Source organism: Anas platyrhynchos, chromosome 2 (genome assembly GCF_047663525.1).
Source record: "Anas platyrhynchos isolate ZD024472 breed Pekin duck chromosome 2, IASCAAS_PekinDuck_T2T, whole genome shotgun sequence".
NCBI classification, from domain to species: domain Eukaryota; kingdom Metazoa; phylum Chordata; class Aves; order Anseriformes; family Anatidae; genus Anas; species Anas platyrhynchos.
In genome coordinates, this window is record NC_092588.1 from 22,840,159 (window position 1) to 22,867,605 (window position 27,447).

General features: G+C 43.2%; 1 protein-coding gene and 1 non-coding gene across 3 annotated transcripts in view; both read left to right on the forward strand.

Moving 5' to 3' along the window:
• Positions 1-398: 398 nt before the first annotated feature.
• TRNAA-AGC (transfer RNA alanine (anticodon AGC)) lies at positions 399-471 on the forward strand. Its single transcript has one exon. It is a non-coding gene; the product is annotated as a tRNA-Ala (tRNA).
• Positions 472-14,396: 13,925 nt separating this feature from the next.
• Positions 14,397-27,447, forward strand: part of NIPAL2 (NIPA like domain containing 2) — a 67,272-nt gene continuing 54,221 nt past the window's right edge. The window contains exon 1 of one of the 2 annotated variants that reach the window (XR_011807405.1): positions 14,397-14,766. Coding sequence is in view for 1 of the 2 variants with exons in the window: in XM_005027003.6 (XP_005027060.1) it covers positions 14,689-14,766 (78 nt within the window). In the remaining variant the exon portion in view is untranslated. The remainder of the gene's footprint in view (positions 14,767-27,447) is intronic. The other variant, XM_005027003.6, reaches the window with a different exon arrangement.

Sequence of the window (27,447 nt, forward strand, 5' to 3'; positions counted from 1 at the left end):
ATGTTTCTTGCCATGTTACTGTGACTTCATTTTGACAGAAAATGCTGGTTTCCCATCAATTAGCTAGGAGAGAGAAAAGCTTCCTAAACCAGGCTCTTAACTATAGATTCTCATCTATGCTTTGAGGAGCAGGGAATCACAACAGCTCCTGCTTTTACTTACTCACGTGTAAAGCTGTTGTGCCCGAGGGAGCTTCATGTAAGGAAAAATGTCACGAGCAAGACCCAGGGTTCAGAAAGTTCCTTGGTCTCCCTGCTGACAGCGTGAGAGGTCTGTGCTTGCTTTAGCCCTTGCAACACATCAAATGCAAAATATTATTACGATTATCATCATAATCTCCTTTTTCTTCCTGCAAAGTGCATCTGTGTGGTGGGATGGGGGAAATTAGGTAAAAAGAGGGGGAATTAGCTCAAGTGGTAGAGCGCTCGCTTAGCATGCGAGAGGTAGCGGGATCGATGCCCGCATTCTCCAGTGTTTTATCCCTGCCCATGGCAGGGGGTTGGAGTTTAGATGATCCTTAAGTTCCCTTCCAACCCGAGCCATCCTGTGATTCAATGCTGGGTATATTGAAGCCTTTTGAGACGTTCCTTTCCTTCTATGCCCTCCCATCCCTCCCCACAGTATCCTGAGAGCACTTTTTGTCATGTGTAAATGTCAAATTGTATCTGAAGCTGAGATTTCATGGCTCTGAAGTATCCACGTGTGCCTGTAGGAAATCATTAAGCACCCCTGGTCAGTGAGAGGGCCAGGGGGAACGTCACTATCAGTTGATGTACACGTTATAAATCTTAAACTGTGGGACTGTGCGAGCACATCCACTGTGCAGGCAAACACTGCTGCTGCAGTCCCTGCTGCTGCTCACTCTGGCACCTCTGTGTGTGCCCGGCACAAGTTGCTTCTCTTCAGCACAGACAGATGTCCTCTCCAGGGTCTGGTCCAGCTGTGCTGCTGGCAGAGATACTGCTGGTAGGGGTCCTTGTTTTTCATCCCCACAGCCTGCTTGTGGGGACACAGGTGCATGTGTTTTGTAGCCTAACCCCATCAAGAGCTTAGACTAGCAATTTTATCTGCTGTAAGTCACCCAGGATGACTTGAGTTGTAGAAAACACTGGACTGCTTGGAGGGGAGGGGTGCTCACATGTCCTTCAGTGTTAACAGCTACACCCAAAAGGGCAGTCTGCAGCCCTGGTGCCGAGAAAGTGTTTAAAGGAATCCACTCAAAGCTGCCAGAATTAAGTTCATGCATCCCTGTACATGCACAACAGGTGTGAAGTCTCACCTGTGCTTCCTACAGTCACATTAAATTGGATTTGAAGTATGAAAGAAAAGAGCTTGTAACCTCCTTGCACTGGCATTCTTGGACATTTCTGCAACGCTAGCAGCTGAGCCCAGTGTCAGTGCTGTTTGTTGGCCTTGCAACTGGAAAGAGACACCAGCAGGATGGTTTACACTGGGAAATTACATCATGTCAGAACATGTTGCTCGGGACTCCTGGTGACTACCACAGTGTAATTTCCCGTCATAAACAAGGCCTGGGAGACAGCTGTTGGGAGGCCGAGCACCAGCAGGCTGGGCTGATCCTGCCCCAGCCTGAGCTCCTCGGGCAGCGCCTGGCCCCGGCCCACGGCATCACCCCGACAGCATGGTGCAGGCATGCTCTTCAGTATGGTTTGCTGGCTATGAGCTTCTTTTTCTTCCTTTTTTTTTTTTTTCTTTCTTTTTTTTTTTTTTCTTTTTTAATAGCCTTCAGAGAGCTAGATGCATTTTTATTTATTTATGGCGTGTTTTTTTTCAGTCTTGAAGCAAGCAAAACCTTCTGCTGATAACTTTGGCAGGCTGCGACCAAGGAAAGTGTTGATGAACAGGCTGTGCATGCTCTGTTCTGTGACTGATTAGGGTGTCAGTGCTTTTAGGCAATGGTAAATGTGGTAAAATGCTGTGCAGGATTCACGGCTCCACTACTTAAGATTCATTTGCTCCAAAACAACATGGGCTCATTGTCTCCCTGCCATTAGGCAACTATGGCAAATATAAAAATAGCACTTACATGAACTGCTAATTTCAAATTTAATTGGGAACCTATGGTTTAATTATGGACTAGGAAAGGTAAACACCAGAGGACAGTTGGTTGTATTTTAGGTTAGGTTACTCATTCCAAAGCCATGCAAAAGGCCCCGTTCACTTCTCTTCTTGCATCCTGTGCATGTGCTGCATCACTCCCAGGAGGGCCTTGGTGAGGGGTGGTGGTTGTGGGACTTCACACACCAGATTCTTGGGCAAAGGTGAAGTAACATGTTGTTTTTATGTATTGTGGTGTGTACATTATTTATAGGGTGAAGCAGGAGATTTTTTTACATCAAGGTAAGGATAACTGTAAAAAGAAAAAGTAACCTGGTAAAATAAAATAAAATAAAATAAAATAAAATAAAATAAAATAAAATAAAATAAAATAAAATAAAATAAAATAAAATAAAATAAAATAAAATAAAATAAAATAAAATAAAATAAATAAAAGTCTTCAGTCAGATAGATTCAACTTTTAGAATCAACTTTTGTTCAAGGACAAAGCCTGGAGATTTTGAAGAGATGAGCAGAGGAAATCTGGGTCATTTTTGGAATGAAAAACCTTCAGACATTGGAAAGTGGTAAATGTGGGGCAGAAGACCTCGACTTCTGAGATGGCAGGAAGACCACGTTGGACACAGGGGCTCTCCTAGTGTAGCACGACACATGGGCTAGCTTCATACGTATCTCTGCCACTTTACACTGCAGCACTAAAGGTCCTGGGGAGAGCAGAGAGTGACTTCATTCCTCAACATCTGGTGGAGTGCCTTGAGGTGACAGCATTTTCAAGATGAAGTGTACAAAGCTCCTACAAAGCCAGGTCCCCACACAGCATTGCTGTAGCTCACTGCTGAGCCCTGGCACAGGCTGCCCAGAGGCTGTGGGGTCTCCTCCTTGGAGCCCTTCAGCAGCCGCCTGGACGTGGTGCTGGGCACCCTGCTCTGGGTGTCCCTGCTGGGGCACAGGTGGCTCCAGAGGGCCCTGCTGGCCTCAGCCACTCTGGGACTCTGTACGAACTACCCAGAATGAAAAACTACAAAAGTAGCTTCTTGTAAGTCTTTGTCTATCGTTCTTCTCCATTGGCATGATAAATAGGAAACTGTGGGTAAGAGCTTAGGCCTTGCAGGGACACGATATTTAAGCTAACTCTTAGAGGAACTTTTTTTTTCTTTATCTAATTCAAAAACACCTTCCTTTCAATTCCTATGTGGTGTTCCCTTTGTGGTTAGTTTCGCACACAATTCTGCTGGGAAGAAGCTCACAAAGAACCACTTCAAAGATAATGATGCATTTGCAAAGGAAGGAATTTGTCTCTGACAGTTCAGCAGCACCAGCATGTGCTGGAAACTAAGCATGCACCACTAGGCCATGTGCTACACATGGGGAATCCTAAACAAACAAACTGGCTATAATGTGACCGCACACGGAGATCTAACATGATTTCAAAGTAGCTGCTTTCAGTACCTTGGAGCATTGAATCAAACTGCACGGAGCAAATAGAAGTTGCTGTTCTTCCCCATGTGATAATAATTATTAGGGGAAAGCATTAGCATCTTGTTGTGTTTGTACGGTGGAGTCTTCGTGCTGGGGAACTGTAGGTACAACCAGAATGCAAATTATTAGCAATAGCACACACAAAATACACCCTTTTTAGCTGAAAACAGTGGGATTAGTGGAATCTGTATTTATATCTCCAGACAACATAAGATTGAGCTACCAGCACTGAAGTCATTTGATGCAAGAGCTTGATGCTTGCAACATGCTGCTTAAAAACACTGACATGTCGACACAGGGAATACTTGCAAGCCGTACCTGAGGCAGATGAGTGACCTACAAAAGCTAAAATGCCTGAAAAATATATATTCCATCAAAAATTTTCGAATGAAAAGTTTGCTTTTCTTTATTCTTTCTTTTTTGGTAACAAACCTGTCTTTACAGGACAATTTTCAAATGTTCATTTGGAAAACTGAGGTTGAGTCGTGCTTTTTATTAAGTTTAAAAAAACAAAGTATAATTGCAAAAGAACAAATACCCATTTTCCAAGCAGCTCTCTCAGTGATAATGCTGCTGACAGTAGGAAATTCACTTTCAGTGGTAGGTAAGGCAAAAATAGCTGATGGTTATTTTAGACCGCTTTGTCCTGAATGTCTGTGCAGCACCACAAAACCGGCTCAGGTTAGGGTGAAACCCAGCAGCCTGCTGCCCTGATCCCTGCCAGTGCTGTGCAGATCTGCAGTGTGGCAGGCAGACAGAGCAGCAGAAGCTGGAAGGCAGCGTGCCCCAAATCCCCCTTCCTCCCACCACCAGGGATGGACACTTGTATCTGGGCTGGGCTGCAACACTGGTGCCTGTCTGTTCACCAGGATTTTCTGTCTCACAAGCCAACCCTGTGATCTTTTTAGCAAAAAATAGAATACTTTTATTTCTTCTTCCATTTAGCAGTCTTTATTTGGATTATTTAGCAGTCTCTACATTTAGATTTCCAGAAGTAGCACACTCAGGAGCTGTGCAAGTCAAGCAAATGTGATCTCAGAAGTCCACCACAGGCTTAATGGCATAACCCCTGCCTGACCGTTCCCATGTTTCAGGAGAGAGGGGAAAAGGGAGGATGTGCTCATATGAAGGATTCATCCTGAAGGGGAATACAGAAATGGAAAAGTCAGGGGGATGAGACAAGACCTTACACAAATTGCAAACGCAGCTTGCATCTGATGTAAAAAGTTAGGGGAAACCTGTTATAGCCTTCAAACTCTAAAATACCATTTCTCACAGAGAATCTAAATCACCCTCAAGGAAATAGGGAAAAAAATCAAAATTCCTCAAAATGTCAGAGCCCTCAAATCCCCGCGGCTTATAGTTTCTATGTATATCTCAGCTATTTATAAAGCCAATCACCAAGGTTTCTGCCATACAGCTCAGTTACACACGTCCTGAGCTAGCAAACCAGTGGATACAACACTGACCTAGATAATCGTGGTAATAAGTACAGATATTTGTGCACACTTGAAACGGTGCTTATTAAACAACAGAAATTGCCGCATTTGATTTATAAAGGCACGAGTGGGTTTCTGCAAGAAACTCTGGTAATAGTTGGAAAAGACAGCTCCACCATGGGCTGGAAATGGGCTCTCTCCACCCACACATGCATGCGGGATTGGATCACCGACCTTTAGGAGAAAGCCACAAAACCTGTTCCGCTTAGGAGAGTATATTACAGGGCAAAGGAAAACCTTGCAGCCTTGAGATTTGGGTGGAATCCATTTATTCCACATGTGCAAGGACTGGATGAGGAATTGGAAGATCTGCAATGACCAAACTGAAACTTCTCCATGTGTTACACACATAAGCCACTCTTGATTGAAATCCTGTAAATCTTTTCCTTATATAATGCATTTCCTTGTCTGGTACAGCTTGATTTCAATTTATACTGTCCTTTATTTCTTTCCATCATGTTCAAAACTATCATAAACAGTCTGTAAACTCTGTATCACAAATGGCTTTCTAATAATAATAAAAAAAAGTTATTTTCAAAAGAAAGATCAGTTCCTCATGACTACATTGAAAAAGGGACACTGTCACAGAGACTGAGGTGAAAAAAAAGAAAAAAGATCTGCTCATCTTAAAATTATTATAATATAGTAAAAATGTAATAAATACAAGGAGGAATGCTCTACAGGCTCTAAATAAAGGCCTGTATTTCTGGCAAGAAAAGAAATGCTTTCCCCCAAAGAAGATAAATCTCATACAGCAGCCCTGATGGAGGTACTTTCTATATAAGTTGTTTTTTAAGAATGTGAATACATATTTTAATAAAACTGTCTAGGTCTACAGAAACCCCAAATCCCAGGCAAAATATATATTTTCTGCACTAATGCAGTTAGTTTCTTCTTCTGTGCAGTACTTAAAATCCATCATTTGCCTGGAAAAAATGTAGCCCCCCCAGCCCTAGATACCCCTGCAACATCTGACAGCCCTGTTTGCTTACACCTGGTGTAAACTTCACCAAAGTAAACATCTACACTTCTGCAGCAAATGCATCGGGGATCTCTACTTGCTTTTTCAGGAAACATCTGTGTCGACACACCTCGGTGAGGATGCTCTCTGAGAAAGAAATCTATCACCATGCTCGTGATTTATTGTTATTTAATGTTGTGCTGTCCAAATAATCTGAGTTTATCCACATCTCTGAGGATGTGTACAGGTTTTGTTTGCTTGGATGGTTTTACAAGGATTAAAGCAGCATTTCCAAAACACTCCAGTGAGTATTTCTATAGTTAATGTAAAAAACATTGGACTTTGATCATTGGCATGTAAAAAATCTATTTTATAATCGGGACATCTTATCTAATTTTACAAGGCAAAATGGTACATTTATGAAATCAGAACTTCTAAGGAAATCAACTTATTGAATCTTAATTTAAAATGCAAAGGCATAAAATGATTTTGTTCTTTGTATTATGAAGAAAGCTTGTTTCCAATTCCCCAAATATTTTAACGAGCAATATTGTGTATATACAAGCTTTGCAATATCAATTGACTCGTTTTTAAACATATTTGAACTCTTCCCGTGCTCCCAGCACACTCACACACGTACATACATATGTGATATTCATGTTAACAATTTACTTCTTGGAGGGAAGAAACCAGTGCTTTCTCTATCCAGTTCTCCTGGAGGTTGCCTCAGGTTAGTCTAGTTTTTTATCTTTAATATTGCAGGGATTTTATGGATTTACCAAAATGCTATAATTTTTATTTTTAAATTGCTTTTTTTTTTTTTTTTCCCCCAGATATATCCAATCCAGATCAGACCTTATCATACTGTGTTTCAGTTCACTGCCACCATATGTAAGTGTTGTCAAGGCTATAATATATAAAGTATCTGGCTCCAGGGCTGGTTTCACTGTGGTTTTGGAATACAGATTTTATAATATGCAGTTTCCTTCCTCTGAAGTCAATGGGCTATTCAGTGGAATAAGGTTACCAAGGCACAGGTCAAATCTTCAAAGGCACATAGGCACCCAAATCCTGTTTAAGGATATTCTGCTGATTTGAAGCGAGGTGCCTGCCTGATCCCCTCCAAAGGTGGGGGAATTCCCCAGGCCATAGCTAGAGCCTGTTTAAACAGTCGCTGAGGCTCTCACAGGCAATCTCATGACTACATGTCCCCTAGCCTTACTGCGAGGCCACCAACATAAGACGTATGCAGGACATGTCCCTCTTCAGGTGAGACTTGATGTGAACAGAGCCATCCTCGCATTGCTCTAGCTCATGCTGTGGGTGAGACTGAAAGACCTGATGGATCTTTTGCCCTTGGACTGCTTGAGCATCCATGATGTAAATGCCTGCACACGTGCAGTGAGCTTGCTGCACAGATGGTCTGCATACACATGCCTCTGCTACGGACATCTGATGCTTCTGGGATGCACCAGACTGAGCAGGAGCAAAGCAGCTGAACAGCACGTAGGCAACAGCGGTGATAGTGTCCAGAAGCACCGTGCTTTTTGTGTCTTCCCTACAAACGTGCAACCTCTAAGCTGCCCCAAAGCTCCAAACCTGCTGTGGTGGTGCATGGTGACAACAGCACATGCCTGCATCGGGATTTATCTGCTGCAGCACGGTAGCCACGGCTGCAAAGTCTGGAGGGGTGCCAATGCTCTTGGGGTTTTTGTACTGGACCTTCAGCTGAAGCTGCTGCACACCCAGAAAATCAGCCAAACACAGGAAAATCCTCACAACTAAATTGTATCTCCAAGAGAGAGAATACGAGGCGATGTCCTGGGAAGCCCAGCTGTATGGCATTATGACTGCCAAGTCCAGATGAAACTTGCTCGGCTGCCCCCTGGGCTACATTATCTGGACTTGTGCATTCGGATAGATCAGTGCTCTGACTGCTTGGGATGTGTGTGGTCAATGGCAGAGTGAGGGCAAAATCTAAAGTGGCAGAAGAATAGCTTCAGCTCTGTACATCTTCATTAAAAAAATGCATAGAAATCTAAATCGTCAAGTCATCAGTGCGTAGACTGGGCACATTTGTTTTTATTACAGGTCTTGTCATAAGACAGGCAAGAAAAAGACACAGAAGAAGTGTGGCTGAAGGCTCCCGAGGGTTCGCCCTTACTCTGAAGAGCTTTGTTGTTGATTTCAGTAGGAGAAAATAAAGCCCTCATATACAAAAATTAGAGTCTAAACCTAGCATAACTTGTTCTGCTCAGGCATTAAACCAGATGATGCAGAGGACAGCTTTGGTTTACTGGCACTTGCCAGAGTTGGAAAGAGTATGTCAGGGGAAAAAAATCTCAGCACAATTTTCCTGCTACTCCTATTTTTTTCCCTAAGCTGTCACTTGTCACTCTCTGTTCCCACCTCCTTGGTGGGCTCTTGTGTTCCTACAGGGACAGCACAGATACTGATGTGGTATTCAGGGCTGAGGTGAATCTTCACAATGGGTACAAAAACCAATTTTCTGGATCCACAGCAAGTTCCTCCCTTTGCCCTGGATCTGAGGAAAATGCAGGTTTTTGGAGCTGTGCTGGGAAACCCTGGGAGGAGTTGTAGGTGGTGGATGGGCCTGAAGACGGGACTAACCTGTCGTAGGCCCGCAGCTGGGGAGAAGGGGTGAGGGAAGACAGGACCAACACCCTGCTCTGTGGGGCAGGTGGGCACCCCCTAAGGAAGGAAGAATCGAGCAGATCCTCAAGCAAAACCTCCCAGACAACCTCTTCCAGCTAATCCCAGCCATTATTTTCCCCACAGCAAAGCTGTACACCCAGTACATCATTTTCACGAGACAGAAGGCTGTTTTATCACTGCTCCTTTCTAAGAGGTCTTAGACACTTGCTTTCAATCATATAGTGTATGCTGACATCTGGTGGCATTCAGTAACCAAATCTTCATTAAACAAATAAGTTTTGGCTTGAAAGAGTGCGCATTCTTATTTTCATTCAGTTGGGTCAGGAAAGCAAGGATTCCTCTCAGATGGTTTCAGGTTGGGGATTAGTCCCGTGCACACCTACAGGACGGGCATGGTCCTGGATTTCTTGTGAGAAACTTACGTGGGCACTGGCCACCCGGTGAGGAAGGCAGCACCAGCATGGGACCTGCTCGCCTTCAGGCACAGTCATTCCAGCACAAAATGGAGCAAATGGCATCATGCCATTTCTGAACATGGAGAACCACTGCACTAAAACCGAGTGATGCAAAACTACCATGGGCATGAGCAGGAACAGACACTGTAAGCTCTTAGGCAGAAACACTTCTCACATATTTTATCTTTATTTCAAATTGGAGAAAAAGAAGCAAACAACATGTATGAAGAGTGAGTGAGATGTACCAAAACCTTGTTTCATGGCAAGTGAGAATAAGTAGCATGGAGTCAGCTGTCATGGTTTAAAAGATATCCACGATGTAGCTGTTCCATTAAAATTTGGATTAAAATCATGTTTAAATTTCATTTCCTCCAGTCCTTATCCTGCTTTTGATTAGTTTTAAGAGCAGTTGATGGTCTTGTGATTTGAAGATTTTGCATTTTAAATTTTGTGTACATGGTCTGGAATTTTATGTGAAATTGTGGGTTTGATCTTTGACCTCTGTTTACTACAGTCCTGATTTGCCACTAATTTGATAGCAAGCCATAAGGGCCTACTGTAAACAAGCTGCTCACTTTACATAGCTATGTTTGGCTCCTAAATGAAGAAGTATGTATGGAATATACTTTGGGTACTGTAGCCTCCTAAAGAAATAATAAAAAACACATCACTGCTTAGCTCTCCAGGTAACGTTTACATTTGGAGAAAATAAGTTGCATGCCTAATAGAGAGAGAAAATGCAGTTCTTATACATCTTAGGTTTGTTTGTTTTAAATTGTTCTTTAAAGTATTTGAGTGCTCAGGCCATGTCTTTTGAAGTCAGTGGGAACTTTGCCATTGATTTTAAAAGGATCAGGATTAAGCCTAAATTGGTAGGGTTTAAAAGGCAAAAATGAAAATGTCTAAAGTCTACAAATCTCCCACTGATCCACCATCCAGAAAGGAAGGACAAAAGCCTTCTCCAAGGTCTGTAATGTACATCTTGATTCCAGGACTCCTGTTTTTCGTACATTTGTAGACTTCAGGATGGAAAGTAACTTCCAGTAATTGAGAACATCTGGAGTGGGACATACTCACACTGTGGACTTGTAAAGGTGCTGGGGATGAAAGATGCTTGTAAAAATCGGTGGACTCTCTGCCCACATTTTACTGAAGATGTCCTACGCTAACACTGCACCATGTACCTGCACTGGGCAGATACCCCAGCTCACAGGCTCAGGTCTCCAGGTACCACCTTACACACACTAACTGACCCAGCAAAAACCTTCTGGTGGACAATTGACTCAGAAACATTTCTGATTATCCTGAACAAGTTTAATACATTTTCTGCTGATAGCCATGTCCTCTGAGAGCAGGTCAAAGCCAAGGGCTAGACTTTCTCCTTTTTTACCCAGCTGAGACCACCCATCCCAGAAGTGAACTTCCCATCATTAGGGCTCTGTCTTCACAGTGGAGAGCGGATGGGTGTAGGAACACCGACGTACCCTGGAGGAAGGGCTGCTTTCCTATTTGACAGAGGAAGAAACCATAAGCTCTATCATTTTCTGGCTTAAGGAGTCTTTGTAGCTATGACCAAAACCCAACAGTGAAGGATGTGTTCTCTTTTTAGCTAAGAATGTAGTTCATCTACAGTGATGAAGTGTAAGCTTTCTTGCAAAAGCTCTTCAGACACCCAAGTGCACTGCGTGCCTGAAATGACCCAGGTGTCAGGTCAAGTTAGCCATGGATGACCGAAAGAGCCTAAGGCAACCAGAGGTAGGAAACCGAAGCATGATGGCCCTGTTGGTTCATGTGGTCCCAGTATCAGACAAGCCAAAGTTCTGGGAGATGCAGGAATCAAGACCTCCCCAGATCGCCTGGACTTGAGGTCAACAAACCTCAAGCCACTGCAGTCTGACTAGCCTTGTGACCCAACAGGGTAACACCATCTTCTGGTAACAGAGACCCATGGTTGGCCAAGGAATATCAGGTAGAAATACAGCATCCAAGGAAGCAAAGTCGTGCAACTAAAACCCACAACAGTCTCTTGCACTTAGAAGTGCTCATTGCTCGGAAGTAACCCAAGTGGTTGGTGAGAGTCAACAGAGAAATTGAATGTCATTTCCCAGGCTGTGCAACCCTTTCTCTCCTACCCCAAAATGACTGGCAACAGAATGGGAGCTGTCAAAGACTGCCGTCCTGCACATGGCTGGGTTTAAAAATCCTTGAGTTTGTGTAGCAATGCTACCAACTCAGGCAGCATCTATTCCATCTTCACAGGTCTGCTGTGGAGAGAGCCGGTGAAAGTTGTGGTTCACTCCTGGCTTGATTTGATGCAGATTAGTCACCACCCAGACACAAACCTGTACTGCTCTTTGCCTTTGCCTGGGGTAAAGACAGAGACAGCAATAGCAAGCCAGGCCACCTTTCTAAAGATATTTTCCCTGAGGTATTTCTTGAGTTACCCCAAATTCCCCACAAAATCAGGACAAAACCTGAAGATACACATGCAGGAGATCACACATGGTGCATTATCCCTGGTGCTATGACCCTGTCTCACTCCAAGGCCAGATCACGGCTGTGCTGTCTTGTTAACATATTGTGGAGCCCACTGAAACCAACTCATATTTTTTGTGTGTGGCATCGAAGTGGCTCTAGTTTATTCTAGCTGCTCACCTGGCAGAGGAGACACCTGCATGGAAGGACTCTCAAAGAGAATTCAACTCTGAGCAGAAGCTTGGAGCACAGCTGAGCTCTACTGAAGGCTGGAAATGATGCTCTCAGTCACAACATCCCACAGATCCTGTCTTCTGCTTCCACCCCATGCAACATTTCCTCAGACTACCTTGAGCATTGGTTCCAAGGGATTTAAGACCTTTATGCCCATCACTTCAGTATCACTTGCAGCCTGAAATCTGCAATGCACAAGTACAGGGACCTATGCACATACTGAGTTGGTTTTACTAATGGACGGTTGTAACTGAGCAGAAATAGCTTCTAAAATGCTGTTTACTTTCCTATTAGGGCTGGCTTAAAACGTAAAGAAAGGTTGAATTCATCTGAGTAACTTTGAGCTCTTATATATGCAAGACAATCTGAGATTTTAATAAATAAAGCATGCCATAAGGGCCCCTGGAGTGTTTAGACAGAGTGGGCATGTCTGGACCCAGTGCAGAACAGCGATCCATCACTGCTAGATCAATTTCAAAAGCAATTCAACAAGGGCTCCACGTAGACAGCATTACAGAAAACCTGTTCCAATAGCTTTCTTATGCAAGAGAAAACCACAGTCACATTTGTATTTTAGGCAGCGACCCAACGAGAATGAAGCAAAACAACGAAAACTATCCCCAAGAGATATTTTGGGCTGCTCCCTTCCTCCCACTCCCCTCGGATTCCTTTTCGATCTCTTACCAGTTTGTGCATTTTTTGGCAGTGGAGGACCATACTGCATAGGTCACTGCCAGCCTGGTGGGGACCACTGTGGCTCGTGGCCATCAGAGAAGGTTTCAGACCCTGGCCTGGGGAAGTGCCAGCCTCTTTTCTCCCCATTTCATGCTGGAGCAGATGTGACTGTAGGTGATGGAGGAATGGGAGAGCTTTCCTCAGACCAGCAACCTTTGACAACCAGTTGCTGCTTTTCCTCCTCTCCCCAGGATCTGCTATCCAACAAGTGCAAATTGAGGATGACAAATAAGAACATTAGCCTGGTGTTTCTGCTAAAATGATCCGCCTTGAAGTAGCTGATGTTGACACTTAAATTGTCAGCAGACTTCCAGTTTAGCGCTCCAGTTAGAAGAATGGGTCCATTCACACTTCCCTCTGAGCTATTGTTTCAACTCTCTCTAGACTGGGCAAATATCACTGCGGCAGTTTACACTCCAGTTCCACTTTAAAGATTTTTTTTTAGATTTTTTTTTGCAACCATAACCCAAATTGCCTAGAAACTTTTTTTTTTTTAAATGTAAGCTTAGACTCCAGAGAATAATTACGCAACACTGTAAAAATAGTCTGCAGCAATTTACATAGCCATGAAATATTGGAGCTTTTTTTTTTTTTTTTTTTCAGTATACCTATGTATATGTGGCTTCAGCTAGCTCCAGTATTTACAGAGGACTCACTGGAGTTGTGATCAGAGAAACTGGTACTTCAAGTTGGACCACACACACGAACAAAACATTTCTTGTTATAAGGCAAAGTTTCCTATTTTGGGGTGTTATATCATCATCTGACTGAAGATGACTGACCTTGCCACCTCAGCCTCTCCCATATCCCAGTTCACCTCTGGCTGAATCCAAATAACATCCCTGTAGCTAACACAGGTATTGTTTATATAGCAAAGCAGGAGAGCGTTGATTTAACTTCAGTTTCTTTCCTGTAATTACATGTTCCTTCCATTTTCAAATAAATTAATCATACTGAGAGTCTGTATCCTCATTTGTCTCTCTGCAGTCAACTTTGCTGCTGCTTATGTCCATTAGGTATAATACCTCCTTGTCTGCTGGAAGCTCACTCCCCAGCCTCCTCTGCTGCTTGCTGTCTTGTTCTCTTCTCTCCTCATGCATCTCGCTGATGGTAGGACCATCAGGCACACTGGAACCAAGAATCAATCCAATTTCTTCTACCTAACAGCAGGACAAAACTGTCTGCTGTAGCAGGTGGTACAAGAACTGCCCCCCAAGCCTCGTCTCTTACAGAAATTTTCAGGGCTTTGGACATTTTCAAGTCCAGCTGACCAACATCCCAGTGCTTCAGATAGAAGGTAGAGGATCACATGAGCTCTCTAGATAAACAAGAAGTTATCCTGTCCAGAGCCTGAAGATGTGATGGCTTAATTTTTGCTTTCTGTGTTTCTTTAGAAGCCCATTTCTGTCCCCCAGTGTAACTCAGCCAAGCTCCTATCTGACTAGCTCCTAATCTCCCATTTAAGGAGCTTTTCTGGTTGTTTTCCTCAGGAGAGCTTAAGTGATTAAATCAAAACTAACTGAATGAATGGATAAAGCCACAGATTGAAAACAAACCCATTGCCTGAAATCTCTGCAAAGAAGCTATTCAGGAAATGTCTACGAGCAAAGAATGCATGACAGAAATAAGAATTTATGCAAGTGACTATATGAATATGGAAACAACAACTTCCAGCTCTGGTAAGCTATCTGTGAGGAGTGAACAATTTGGTCATGAAATTTAGGCATTGATTTGAAGGAGTTAAATTCCCAGGCTGCCTTTTAAGAGCAGGGTGGGGCATTGGGGAAGTCAGAGAGGGAGGAAAATAAATAAAATAAATTAAAAAAAAAAAAGAAAAAAGGCACCTGAATGCCCTGGGAAGGAGCAGCAAAACCTGCTGACCAATTCCCCTTCCTCTCCTACGCACCCTGATGTAAATCTTCCCCAGCTGAGGGTCTCCTGTTGCCCTCGGTCACGCTGCGTGCCCCTGGGTGCAGGGTGACCCACAGGCACAGCCTTACCCACACCAGGAAGCGAGTGCCACGTCCTCGTCCTGCTCGCCTCTGCTGCCGGCCACCTGTCCCCGCTGGCGTGACAGGGGGCTGAGGGCAGGGACATGGGCATCCTCCCCGTTTCGGAGCAAAATGTGTTCTTTGAGGGGCCCCTCTCCGGCCCCTGGTACAGCAAGCACAAGGTAAGTGCCCTGCAGCACCAGGAGGAACAAGTGGGCTCAGGGAGAGCAGGGAAATCATTTCAGCTTCTCCCTACAGTCCTCTGAAGAGCCCCTCCCAGCACCCCTTTGCTGCTGGCACCTGCTCCTTCTTCATCCCAGGCCTCCTTGGCTTTCCCCTGCAAACAGCCGTGTCCGAGCACTAACAGGGCCGGGAGCTGTGCTGCTCTGTGCTACAGCATCTCTGGTGTCTGCCAGCAGCGTTTCTGTAGTTGTCAGTGCTGACAATGTATTTGGTATTTGGGCGATGGCAAAGCAGAGACTGAAGCAGCCTCCGAGAACTAGCAAGTTGAAGCATCTGCTAACAATAAAAATGAATTGGAGGCTGATTAAACCCTTTACCTCTTCCCTGCTTTTTTTGCTTCACAAAGTAGGAGGCATGGCAGGATACTCAACATTCTTGTTCTCTGCAGCACAAGAAGCAAACCACTTTTTTATGATGCAAAGTATTGGCATAAATTGTGCATAAAATGGCTTGCGAGTAACTGCTCTCCTTTCTCTGCGAGCAGCCCAGTAGCAGGTCATAACTCAGGGAGGGTCCCCAAAACCTTCCCCTCTGGACTCTGCATGTGCTACTGGCAGGATATCCAGGTGGCAGGAGGCATTTCTCAGCCTCAGAGGAAAGGAAAACTGAATTCCTGTGCCTAAGCCCCTGGAGCTGCAGCACTCCTGCCTGATGGCTGATGGGGATGCTTCTGGGAACCAGAGCTCTTATGGAGGCAAGAATTAGAGCCAGGGGGTTAGTGAAGGTTTGAGAATTAGGGCCCTGTGTCTGGGAGTGCTTGCAGAGCTGATGGGGAGCCTGGTGACGTGGGTCCCTTGTCATTGAGACACCTTCCTGCACATAAAGATGGGGTTATAGCTTTTCTTGCAAAACATCCTAGCCCTGCTCTGCATTTTGGGATGATTGAGTGAGGATTGCTACTTTTAAAGCATAGTAGTTTTCTGGTTCTGGTTTTCTGTGCTTCCATTTACTTGCAGAATTGAGGTTTTGGAGTAGGCAAAGGGTAACTGCAGGCCGTATATTGCTGCCAACCTTTATCTTCCCAAGAGTTAGCTTCTTCTCTGCACTCTCATTTTCACATTTTATGTATTTGGATATATCAGAAACCATTTCTTTCCTCCGCTCCTAGCAAATGGACTGTCCTGGCTGTGTTTGTGGTTTGAGCCCAGTTTCAGGTCTGCAGGTAGAGGCTCTCTGTGTCCTTTCCCCTGTTCCTGTGGCTGTTTTGTCCACTTGGTTTGGTTTTGAAGGGGAGCTGTTTGTTTTCTGTGCCATGTGGACATCAGGAACATCCACGCGGGCCTAGCAGTTCTAACACGTTAGGGAAGTCCATGGCACTACAGTCAGCCCTAAATGATGGCTGTAAACATGCAGCTCCCTGGAAGAAGCTAAAGAGCCTGTGTTCATGTGACTGTGCAGTTTAATGTCTGCTTGTGCTGGCATTACTTTTTATTTATCATCATGGTTATTCTCCTGTCATATCCCTGATCAAGCCTATTGATCCTAGCTGTTGGCACAAGGTTAGCAGGGGGAATGTGTGGTCATGAGGCAAAGGTTGGAGGTGGGATTTCTCCTTAGCATCAGTATGGGCGATGCTTGTCTGATGCTATTCAAGGCTCAGCTCTGACAGCCTTCCCTGCCTCAGCCCCATATTGTGTGCTGTGAAGCATAGACGTGTTTAATGATGTAGTAAAACCTGATGAAATATGTACTTAGTTACCTGAAGTATTTCCTGACAAACTAATATTACTGTAATATCTCGAGTCTGCTGGAGTAATGAACATAAGAAGCCACCACATGTGGATTTGTTCTGCTTAACATAAAGTGTGTGTAATTGCTTCAGTTTAATCCTTTTTTTATTTCCCTCGGCACTTCTCAAATATTGTTTATTTATTTCCAATACTATTGTTTATGGACAAAAACATTTTGCAAGATTAGTTGAGATTATTAACTACAATATTAATATTGGTTTGAATTTCTGTCAGAGGAGGAGGAAAGAGCTGGGTAGAAGCAGTCAATGAAAGCTCAGAAGAAATTCTTCCTCCATAACTCAGTATTTCACATGGCTGTTGTGTGTTGTCACTGTGTGTGGTGGTTTAATTACGGAAGCTGAGCCTGAGAGGGAAATTAATTTCATTTCTGTGTCTTTTTCCTCCTTTGCCTGTCTCTTAATAAGCTTGGAGTTATTACTGGCTGCCCAGACACTCACCTCGAGAGGTTGTTTTATTTCATGATTTGTGCTAATAAATCACTTTGGCTCTATCCTTGAGGCTTAAAACGTTGACAGCTCCTTCAGACAGATTGGTGGCCTCCTGTCCCATGACAATATATCACCGTCTGTCGCAGGCTGTCTGTGCAGGTGGCCAGTATGTGCAGCAAGGAAACCCAATCCTTGTGTGCTTGAATCAGCTGGCGGTGGTGCCTACCATCAGGTGCAACGAGAAATCCCAAGGATTAAATGCATTGCTGTGAGGCCTTTCCGTGCTGCCTTCTGTCACATACATGAAAGCTAGATCTCATGTAAAGTGCCACAATTAAGGCTTTAGCTCATTCTGTTCAAGGAGGAAATCTTCAGTGTTCAGCTCACCCCATGCTGCTGTGGGCTTGATACAGCCACTTGGTGGCCTCAGCAAGGTGAAAGCATGGTTTGATCCCAGAGGGAGCTGCCACCCTAGAGTTGAAGATTATTTCCTCATTTCCCTTGGCTGAGGAAGCACCCCAGAACCAGTGAGAGCCTCTTCAGCTGGCACTTCCACCAGAGAAAACAGTTGTTAGAGCACGTCCTACAAGCATTCACCAGGATGCTTAAAGCACTTGAACAATGAAATTTCCAGACGTGGTTTTCCCCTGCAAGACGCAACCACCACACATTATCAGGCTATTCAAGTCGAAGGCAAATGATGCAAACCCTGCTCTTTTTATTTTCAATTTCAAGTGTTTTGTAGTTGATTTTTTTTTAATGCCTTTTTCCCAGTCTCTGTAGGATTCCTCATGCTGCAGCCTGGTCCCTGACGGACTGCAGATGTTAACTGTTTCAGGTTAACCGGTGAGCCAGTCCCTGAGCATGAGGGGAGTAGAAACAAACATGCCCTCACCCTGCTTTCTACTGCTGTACTCATCTCTGAAGGCTATGGTGGAAAGATTTTCCCCCATCCCATATTCTAAAACTGTTTGTTGAAAGCAAAAGTATCAAAACACTGACTCTGCTTCATCATATTATTCTTTACCTGTCAGGCTTCAGACTTCAGACAGTCCCAGTTTACTTTGACTTTGTTCGGTCTTTCAAATACACCTCTTCTTTGAATCAATAATAGGGAATCCAAAAGTCAAAACTTATAATTAAAAACCATTGCAACCAGTTGCTGGCAGTGCTCCTGCCATGTGGATAACCATTCTGCCCTGCCAAAAATCAGCTGTCCCTGCAGAGATAGAGATCCCAACATGTCTGGTGTGAAATGAGCACGCAGCTTATGAAAGCTGTAGTCTTCAGGTTAAAGCAGGGTCAGATGCAGCATGGAAACTTATTAATTAGTCAAAATTAAGGGGAATAATGACTAGAGAGATTTACCCTTTGCCTGTCTGCCTTGCACTTGCACCATAGGCATGTTGGTGTAATTACAGCTCTCAAATTCCTTAGGAAAATGTAACATTTTTCCTCTGCTCACTGTAGGAAAAGTGGGAGCAAGCCATGGGGCTGTTTAAGCCTTCATATAGGGGAGGTAGGGAATGGGGCAGCATGTCTGGAGTAGATGCTATGGATGGGAAAATAACCAAAGACTGGATGTAGCATTCAGTTTTCAGTCAGCACGAGGAGTGACCTGCTTATCTGGCTTTCAGCAGGCACTACTATGGGTCCCAGAAGTGCTAAGTTTGCACTTCTGTGTTTCTGGCAGGCCTCTGCCACCCTGCCAAGGCTGGAAGGAACCAGGACCTTACAGGCAGTTTCCCCCCAAAGCCCACCATGGCAGTGCTGGGCAGCAGCTTCACGTTTTGGGTTTAGGGCAGACAGACCCAAAGTGAATGGCACCGGTGGGAGAGCTCATCCCTCACCTGTTCTGGATGCTTTCATCTCTTCAGCATTGCTGGTACAGCTGCTCAAATGGATGCTTCCTAGCCTGACAGCCAACAGGAGATGGTGAGCAAAGCCATGCCTGTTTCCTGGTTCTCACTGGGTTATTTTTCCCAAATCTCAGGCTCTTTTCAATGCTTCCCTTCACATCCCTGTTATGGTGAAATGAGTCTTTGTTTTCTTCTGAGGACATTGAAGAATATGTGCATTTGTGGTGTTTTTTAATGATTGAGGAGACAGAGTTAAATAGAGGTTTCTTAGTTATGCTAATTTGTTTTAGGACATTTGAGAATGGCAATTTGGAATTTTCGAGGCAATAATAACATTAAAAGGCTCATCATTTGTCAGAAAGACAAGTGCAAAGAAACTCGAATCGCAAAATTTACATATTCTGCCTAGTGCAGAAATTAGTTTTGCTTTGGACTGCTTCAAAATGTTATTTTACAGAAAGATTTGGGGTATAGTGCAGGCTCTGTCAGATACCCAACTCAGCCTCCGGTTGCAGAGCCTTAAAACAGGCACTGCTCGTTAGCACAGTGATTCAGGGCAGCAGAATCGGGTTTACTCTGGAGCCAGCAGAGCAGGGTGAGTGCTCCTCTTCCCCTTGTTAGCACTGAGTAGGAAACACCAGCTATGGGATGAGTCTCAATCCCTATCCTGCTTTGGAGGTGTCTGGCTCAGTGCAGTGCTTTGCCCTGCCCACCCCCAACCTGTAGACTTTTCTGCAAATAATGGACTCAAAGTTAAATTGTCCACAGCTCCTTTGTGTTGATTTTGGTGTCTCACAGCCTTGCCTAAGAGTTGCAAGGTGAGGGAGGGTGAAGGTCTGGCTGCTCAGGCAAACACCAGCCTGCAAGTCAGATTTTGTGAAGGTGCTCTGTGGATCTAAGACATCGCTGCTGCCTGAAGGGATGGTGCTGCTCCCATCTTGAATCTGCTTCTGCTGTTTCACTTGCCTTAGTGCTCACTTGAATCCTTGGTGAGTCAGTTTTTCTGTCTAAATGGGCAGGAAAATCCTAATCAATTTATTTATTTTTAAAATTAAACTTCCCCTTTTCATAAAATTTCATGTGTGACAGTATGGGCCCTTACCTTTTTGTGATTTAAAGAAGACTTTATTGCTCTTTGAAGCAGAGGTACGATGTTCCCCTACCTATGTTATGGTAGTCTGCTCTGGGCATCAAAAAAAATAGACATCTGAATCTTACCCTTACATGTCTTCATCAGTCTTCTGGGTCTGATTAACTCCTGTTTGAAAAAAAAAAATCAAAAGAATCCCAGTGACTCAAGTAGAAATTTGACCAAACTCAGAAAAATAAGGCTTTATAAAAATGAGCAAACACCAAAATGTGCTCTTCAGTCATAAGGGAGGTGAGGACCTTTGGCTCACCTAATAACCAAAGGCTGTGATTATTCCACTTGGAGTTTTGCTGATATGTATAAACTGTTTTGTTCATGTTTATAGTGTCACCATGAATTGTCCCAGAAGAATGACATTTGTTAATGTGAACAGTTGGGAGATATGCTTTTCATTCTGTGACTAATCTGGACTTTGAAATGTACTGCCAGTGGCTTCAAAAGACAGCCAGTTGGTGTGCGAATCAACGCCAGGCCTGGAGCAGAGATCTTAAGAAATATGGCAGGGATATTTGCAGAGTATGCTCAAGAGTAAATAATCAATATCAAACCAAACAGATGTGTGCTGCTTAAACTGAGGTTATACCAGTGTAACTCCGTTCTTCTCCATGACATTCACGGTTGATTTACGTCATCTAGGCTGGAAGCTTTGGCCTTGTTTGGTGACATGGACTGTTTTGCCCATAATGGGGAAATCAAGAGAGATTGTGGAACCATGATAGACAGAAATCATGGGACTGTTGGAATTTAGCACTTGGAAGAGGCACTCAGTGACTATCCAAGAGAAGGGCTATAATTCTCTCTGTATCCTGTGCTGTGTTCTGCGGAAGCAACCCTGCGATTCAGAGACCTATGGGGTGCTGGCCCACCATGCTGAGTGCATCTTCTGCAGGAAAATCCTCCGTGTTTGGAAGCACTGACTCAGAGACAAGAAAATGCTGGCTGCTTGGACGTGGCCACTTCTTGCTGGCTGAGGCAAAGTGGTAACACAGAAGTATATCTCCTCTTGTGGGCAAGTCTAACTTGTTGACATTTAATCCCCTTGAATCAAGTCAGCTGAATGGTAGCTAAAATCTGCAATATAGCTATAGCTGGCATCCTCAATAATGTAACTGTTTTCCTCATCAAAATGAAGTCATTTTGTCAGCAGATATGGATTACACTTGAAGCCATCAACAGCCAAGATATATGCACTGGAAAGAGGTTCCTGTGAAAAATAATCAAATGTGGGATTTGTGTACATAACAGACTTGCACCCAGATAGTTAACTGTCAATTAAAACCTGCTTTAAGTTTCTGGGGCTCCAGCTTGGGAGTAAACAGATCCTGACTCCATTTACTTTGCTTTATAACTCTAATCTATTCTTTCTTGATATCTCTGTCTCTCGTACAATTTTCTGTGTTGGACTTGTCATGAGGTTCTTGCATTTATTGACTTCTTATGACTCTTTGCCTTTTTTTCTCTCTAATTCAGTGACAATCTGTTGCTCCCTGCAGTGACTAAAGCACCTTGAACATTATCATTCAGTGTCTATGTTATCATGCAGCAATGACTCATCATGTCAAGATGATGGAGAGCAAGGCTTGTAGTGTCTGCGGAAGCTTCAGTCAAATAAAGAATAGCAGCTTTTATCTGACCAGGCCTCTAGCTTCATTACTTGGCTATAGATCAGAAGCTGTTAGGACAAACTAGAGTATTGTGTGGTTTACAAGAACATAAAGTTAATAGCATCCGATTTAGGACAAGGGTGCTCAGAACCCTTTCATTATTTTTTGCCTAAAAGGCAATGGACAGATTTTTTCTTCATAGGCCCCATCTCTATATTATGCCCTGTCAAGAAGAAATTGTCTTATTATTATATTCTATGTTAATATTTAAATAGCAGGAAAAAAAAAAAAACAGCAAGTTTTATATTTGGAGAATCCACATAAGCTGAAAGAATACTAACAACTAGGAGAAAATACTTCGAATCTCCTTATTTAAGTGTAAAGACGAATTATTTTTATCTCCTTATTTAAGTGCAACAGAGAACATAAAAGGATGATAAAAGTACCTAGAAGGGATTATCCAGCTACACTGACTTCTGTTTTCTGCAGCAGAAGGCAACAGTGCAATGCCTGTTTTGATTTCTTGTGAGCTAGACACTTGCTCTGTATGCCAGCAACCCATCAGGAACTACGAAATGGTTCCCAATAATTTAAGTTGGGTTACAGTTCAAAGTAAAAGATCAAAATGCACAACTGTAATGTGTCACATGGAAACAGGAGGGAAAAATGAGGCCATTGCCTATATCTCAGGCCCCTGCAAGAAATTTGCGTATGAGATCATTTCTCTAAAAAGTTTATTCATTATCATAATCCCCAGGTTTACATCGTAGAGTTTTGACCAGAAGCATCTGTAAATTAAAAGCATTCAGTTGTGTTTGTGTGTGTATGCACCCACATACATGTGTGTGAATATTTTAGTGAGTGCAAGACCTCTTGTTTTTAAATCATCGCTGATAATCCAGCAGTTGTTTATATTTAAATGAAGGATGTTGCTAACCAGAATGTTCTGCCTTCTGGAGTCCAGTCCTGTTTTTTTGCATTACAAGCTATCTGTAAATGATTAGCACTCCTTGTGGAAATGAAACAAGGAGAGCCAAGTGCGTGAGGTGCAAGAAGGAAAGCAAGAACCTAATGCGTAGCACCCCTCCTCTGCAGGAACAGCAGACTGGAAGGGCCTTTGGGCTGTCCATTCCCTACTGTATAATCACGGAAGTCTTTTCCCAGATGGATCAAACTTCATTTTAAATGCAGCCAGATCTCTTCTTTTTTCCTCTCCTCACTTGTTACTCCTGTTTTCAAGTGTCCTCGTCTCCAGCCCACATTTACCCCTGACCCACGTGTGACAATGGGGTTCAACAGCAGATCATGTTCATGCAGGTTGTGACATGGAGAATACTTTTCTGTGCACATTAACCGAAGGGTTAGTTACAGCTAACACAGGATTAACTGAGATGGGCTGAAAGATGAGCCTGCCTTCGTTGGAAAGTGGTGCTGGAGAGGTGCATGCTGGAAAAGGTATGCCGTTGCACTGCTCCTCACAGATTGTAATGGGAGATTTTTATACAAAAGTTCTTTTTCGGGTTTGGTAAATAATGTATTCAGCTGGCTACGTTGCTGTTGAGACTTTGTGTATCTGATTTAAGTGGATTAGAAATAGCTCGTTTGTACTCCAGCAAGTTTTGTACTAAAATAACAGAAGGGAACAAGCTAGGTATGTTTTATTTAGAGGCACGTTTGTGTGTATACACAGAGCGAGTCATCTCTCCAACAGTGTTCTCTGCCTTGTCTTGCAACCTAACATAACGCCTGACAGCAGAATTTACTCAGTTGTTTAGATAGGTCTCCTCTGAGCTTGCCAGTCTTTCTGAGTACAGGCAGAGCTAGTTCCATCTTCCAGAGCACAACCTGGCGTACTCCGCCTCCCCATGAACCTCGTGTCTCCTTGGAACAAGGAGCTGCACCCTCCCTGGCTCTCCATTTAGGTATCCGGGGAGCAACATGAGGAGCAGTGCAGCCTCTCAATATAAGTCTGGCTATAGTTTCTGGGAATTAATATACCAAGGTTTTTAGTGGTCTGGCTTATACCTTGACTTGTATACCAGAAACTAGACAGGATAAAACTGGAATATCTAGAAAGCCTGCTCTTGGGCAGCAATGGAGGAATATCCCTGAGCCACCTGGCCCTATTGTGGGAGAAGCTGGTCCATCAGTGCTTGCTTGCATCCTTGTTTCTCCTGAGGGACATGGAAACTGGCAAAAGTTTAACGATCCTTTTCTTGCTTTTCTGGGTATGTAATGTCTATAGTTGCCATGGAGATGTTACGTGATGGTCCTTGAGAAAATCTTTCTATTAAGGTATTACCAGCTATGACTGAAATTTTTAGAGCCTCTATTATACATTCATTTGAGACACTTTTATTTGCAATCTAACAGGCAACATTAAAAACGTGAAATGCTCTCTGACTATGTGGCACAGTATCCTAGGCTACTCATTTGAAGAACAGCATAAAAATCCATTCTGTGCTTTCCCCATTCTCCCATTTATTTCTAATTCTGAGATTTGATTCCTCGGTATAAGAAATTGAAATTTAGGAGATGGTCGATTTGATTGTAACTCTTCAAGAAGGAAAGAAATTACCCCTCATAATGCTTGTAACATTATCGTGGATGGTTATGTTTGTATGTAGCCTTAGAGAGCATTGTTGAAAGTGACTTTATTAACTTTTACCAATCATATTCTTCATCTCAGTTTGGTACCATTATGGACATTAATTAATCAGACTGAGGAATATAAATAAGAATGCATGAAAATTATTGAAACATAGAGCTGGACAAAAGGGGCTCACTTCTGCTGTTGTTTTATCCTCTCAAGCTCCCAGACCTTTTGATACCCTAACAAGCTCTTCTTCCAGCCTTTACAGTTTATCTCTTTTCTGTTAAAAGAAATATCCTAAATTAATAAACTAATGAAAGATAGAACCTAGTAAAGGCAAGAGCATTGTAATAGTTGTGAGATAGGAACTTTATTTACTCTTGTCTGGAATTCAGTGTGGCAACTCATGTAAAACCTACACCAAGTGTCTTAGTTACAAGTTCTCTCTTCTCCTGTTCCTAACAAAAATGGTGACAAACATTTTAATTCTCTCTTTCCTGTGTATTCAACAATGTTCTTTGTCTTTTATGTCACACAAATGTATTTTCATTACATGTTCCAACACTGGTAATTACCCTTTTACTGTTATTTCAAGTCTCCTTCAGTACTTCATATGGGCCTGAACCATGTGAATATATGAATTACACTGTGAAAGCCATTGAAACAAGGACCTTATATTCTTTATACATCTGTAAAGCACTGAATACAGCCAGAGCTCTATAAATAATAATAGCTAAATGATAAGCTTCTCCAAATTCCAAAAATATGTTTTTGTTAAGGATTCTAAATTCCTCTAGATTTAACACAGAAAAGGAAGATTAGGAGGCATTTTTCCCCAAAGACTATTTTGTTATAGGATCCATTGAAATCTCTTAAAAACCTAATTACTGGAAACCAAATGTAGCATTTGAAGCTATATAGGTCATTACATTTGTTGAGAACACCTTTAGATCACAAATAAATACAGAAATAAAGAAATAATATGAGGAAGACTAGACTTGGTAAGTTAGAAGAGAACATACATTTGAAACTTTTTTCTTTTTTTTTTTTTTTTTCTTTTTTCTGTTCATCAGTTTAATTTACCAGCAAAGAAAGTTCCCATAAGTAATGGCCATATACCTTTTACTCAATGCAAATTCAGTTAATCTTTCGAAGTTTTCATTTCATGGGCCTGGAAACTGCAGTTTAATGTGCATTAGGAAACACAGATGTAATATGGGTAAATTGCATCTCACTGTATAACTGAATCTCCAATGCAGATTTTACTCTGCAAGGGATAAATTTATTAGAATTAGTGCCAAAGATTTAGATTTCAGCCTGGCTTTCATTTATCATAAGCCTCTTGCCTTACTTTGACAATAAAAAGAGAGAGACCTTGCATGTAAAGACCCTTTTAAAACACTTCCAGAATGATGTGGAAAGGCGTTAGGATAAATAAGCATCAGGCCCTGCACGAGTGCTCGAAGCAGGGCCGTATGCAGCAATATGCCGTGCTGCCGCTCATTTATTTTGAAGAGCAATGCGTTGCCACTCCAGCTGGCAAATGGGTGCCTTCTGTCTGATTGTTCAGACCTCCCTTCCCCACGCCTGGGCTTGTGCGAGAGCCTCATGCAGCCAGCATGGGGGGTGCCAGGTGACTGCTGGGGGCACCTTGCTTAAGCTTGCCACTTCTCGAACCCCCGCAGCAGGCTCCTGTGCAGTCACGTCCCCTTACTGTCACCCCTGGCAAACAACGCAGGGTCACCATTTAAAAACCCTCGCTGTGGCTTGTGAATTTTAATCCGCCTTCAGTGTTAAACATTGGCAGGTGGCTTATAAAGAACATAATGCTAATGGGGTATATTTTGGGAGGGTTATTTCAAACCTGGAACAGTGCCTTCCCAGCCTCACAAATAGTTTTTTTTTTTAACGCAAATGAGGCAGTGAGGAGTGGAGACCTAGGAATGGGGGGCCAGGGAAAGGCATTCCTCAAAGCAGCCTTGCCACCAAGGGAAATGCCAGCAGATCCACAGCCTCACTCCATGGTCTGTGTGCTTGGAGACTGTCTAGAAAGGACCGCAAAGCCAGCAAGTGACCTTCATGGCTTGTTCCAAACCTAATTATGGTGAAGGAAATCAAATTTCTCTAGTGATTTTTTACTTTCTGGCAAATTTAAGGGCAGGATTTTTCTGGGATGAGCCTCATGCATTTGGAAGCATTGGAGGAATGTGTCAACAGTTTGAAATCTGGGGTACAACAAAGTGGCCTGCAGGTTCAGACTGATGTTTTGGAGATGAAGGGACTTGAGTTTTATGCCAACAGTTTTGAGTATTTCAGTCTTTTTCCTGGAGAAGGTCTTAGCTGAGCTAAGTAGCACCATGGCTCTGGAGTTGTGTATGCAACTGAATTCCTTCAAGGTTTATCTCAAGACTTGTGTGGGAGAAGCCCTGCAGTGCTATGGATGATATCACAACTGGATATCACAACTGGAAGCTCTGTGTTCAGAGAGTATCATGTTTATTACTTATAAAACTGGATGTTCCACCAGTCCTCTAGCCTCTAAAGGATGTTGAATAGCAGACACAGCACAAATGATAACGCCTTTTATATGACAAGATAGGAATGGAAGGATTCTGGTGGCCTTCGGGGCAATACAGCAAACATTTTAGTTTGATAGGGTAATCTATCTCCTGTTGTGGGGCATCTTCTTTCATTGATGCCCAGTTTTACTATCCTGAGATTTGGTATCCTATTTTTCCTCTCTTGCTTTGAGCACTGCTGTAAATGATAGCTCTCGTGCAGTAGGAAAACCCTGCTAGCTTAAGATGCATTTTGATTTGTGACGTTTACAACCTAATTTTCTTCTTTCCCAAACTTTTATTCCCTGTTGTTTTCTTTAACACTGACACGTCTGAATACGAATGAACCTGCACAAGAAAGTTTTGCCATGCTATAGCTGCATGGTGTGACTATACTTTCATCTCGTCTCCCTGGAGGAATCTATGTGATATTTGACCTCCTTCATGCACCGTACTCTGCTTTTAATCTTTAGGGCTCTGTCCAACCCCTGAGTTTGGAAGAACAGCACTATCACCCTATTAACCAGAGCTCATTAACTAATGACAGTCTAGAGCAGTCAGCGGCATATATATGCCAACAGCAATGCTCAGGTGAACCATGTGGTCAATACAATAAAATGACCTGAGCAGGGAGGGTAAGTTTTGAGCTCAGACTGTGACCATAAATTTGCCCTTGA